The 1983-nt window shown below is 40.3% G+C and overlaps 1 protein-coding gene across 1 annotated transcript in view; it reads right to left on the reverse strand.

Annotated features, from left to right (window-relative positions):
* Positions 1–425: 425 nt before the first annotated feature.
* Positions 426–1983, reverse strand: part of LOC107464860 (subtilisin-like protease SBT1.4) — a gene marked incomplete in the record, with an annotated part of 3056 nt that continues 1498 nt past the window's right edge. The window contains 1 exon segment of the mRNA XM_016083813.3: positions 426–1983. Within this exon segment, the coding sequence (XP_015939299.1) occupies positions 735–1983 (1249 nt within the window).

Raw genomic sequence — 1983 nt, forward strand, 5'->3', positions numbered from 1 at the left:
ATCAAATTGGTTACAAAACCTGTAAATTTCCACTTCCCAATTTGCTTCTTCCTTCAAAATGCCCACCATTGAACAACTCGTTATTTTTTTGTATAGTATAAATTCATTGGGCCTATCTGTCTAAAACACCCCAGCATATTTTTCAACTACATCCTTCCATTCTGACCAAAAAAGCAAAAAACTACATCCTTCCATGGTAGCAACCTTTTCTTGTCCCACACATAAATCATATGGAATTGTGATATTTTCTATATATAAAAGGAAAAATTGAAGACATTATTTTAGCACTAATTCTATTTATGAACTCTAGTTATTTACACTAGAATACTAAATCTTAAATTTCTCTTTTTAATTAAAAAAAAATTCAAACTACAAATAACATTTTCCTTAGAAGTAAGAAGATATGCTAGAAAAGGCAAGACAAATTAAAATGTCATTAGCATTTCGGCTGATTCATCATAATAAATATGCAGTCATGCAGAACCACGGCTATTTTTTCTATCACTATTCTAATCAATGCCATTTCATCACTTCATGTGACTTGATCCCATCATAACTCATTACAAGTTCATCTTCTGCTACTTCAAAGCTAGCATTAAAATTGCAAGACAGAGAGTACCCAGCAATTATTCCATACTTTTGTACAACAATAAGCAAGCATAAATTACCAACAAAGAAACTAAAACCATAACCTGAAACCTCTGCTGCTAGATCCGTGTAACACTCGAGTTCACTCAAATGGATGATGAGAGTCCTTCTCTCCATCTTACAGCAATCGGGCTCCTCACACTGTGGCTTCCATCACTCCACTCAATGGACCCAAAACTTGAAGAAACCGTATTCCCAACCCCTCTAGTAAACGTTACCTCAAATGCTTGTGTCTTGTTTTCAGCACTAAACACAAGCTTGCTTGGTGACACTACAACTTCGACACCAGGAGGAGCAACAACTTTCACATTGTAAACAGCATCAACCGAACTCCCCACGTTAGTAACAACCCGTTTGTACTTAACCTCGCCATGATCCGCACCAAACTCAACCGCGAAAGACGGGTAATTCAGATCACCGGGACTAGTTAACTTACCAGTCCTAGCTACTTTAGTTTCGCAAATGTCTGAACTAGTAGCCTCCCTAACAAAAACAGCAATATCCTTATTGTCATACCCAATTGAGCATAGGAATGCAACGTAGTCATCAATGTCCAAATCATAAACCAAACCAGGATTGAGTGCCCTGTTTGGATCAACATGTCCAGCACCATGAATGAAAGGGTTTGACTCTCCACCAGTTCCAAGATCCTTAATTTTACCCCCCGAGTTATCGACATTATAAGCGGTTGTCATCAAAGCAGATTTTATAGCAGCAGGTGTAAAAGATGGATATGCCTTCCTAAGCAATGCAGCGATGCCACTAGCATGGGGGCAAGACATAGAAGTACCCGAAATAATGTTGAATTCGACTCGTCTAGGATCAATTTCTAAATCAGTAGGTCCTATCTTCCCAGTCCACCCTGCCAAAATGTTAACACCAGGGGCTATAACATCCGGCTTAAGAATCTCCGGCGTGAGATGGTTCGGTCCGCGGCTAGAGAATGAAGCAACTTGTGGAGCAGAAGGTGAAGAACCAATGACAGTGCCTCTGAACTCTATTGTTGCAGTTGGAGATTGGCTTGTTTTTATGTATTGCTTGATCTTGTCTCCTGCGGTTTGACCCACCATGGTTGCCGGAATAAGATGTGCATCCGCGAGAAGCTCCTCACCATTCTCTTCAGTGTTGGCTAATATCATTCCCAACCCACCAGCAAGCTTCACCGCACTACCTTTCTCAACTCTAGCATTCACTCCCCTGTCACAAACAACTATTTTTCCTTGAACCTTGGAAGGTTCTAGAGACCCAATGTAGCACAGCCTGTTTCCACAATCCGAGGCATAAACCAAAGGAAGCTTAAAATCAGGCAACTCTTGGCCGTAGTACAAAGAAACC

Source organism: Arachis duranensis, chromosome 9 (genome assembly GCF_000817695.3).
Source record: "Arachis duranensis cultivar V14167 chromosome 9, aradu.V14167.gnm2.J7QH, whole genome shotgun sequence".
Classification (NCBI taxonomy): Eukaryota; Viridiplantae; Streptophyta; class Magnoliopsida; order Fabales; family Fabaceae; genus Arachis; species Arachis duranensis.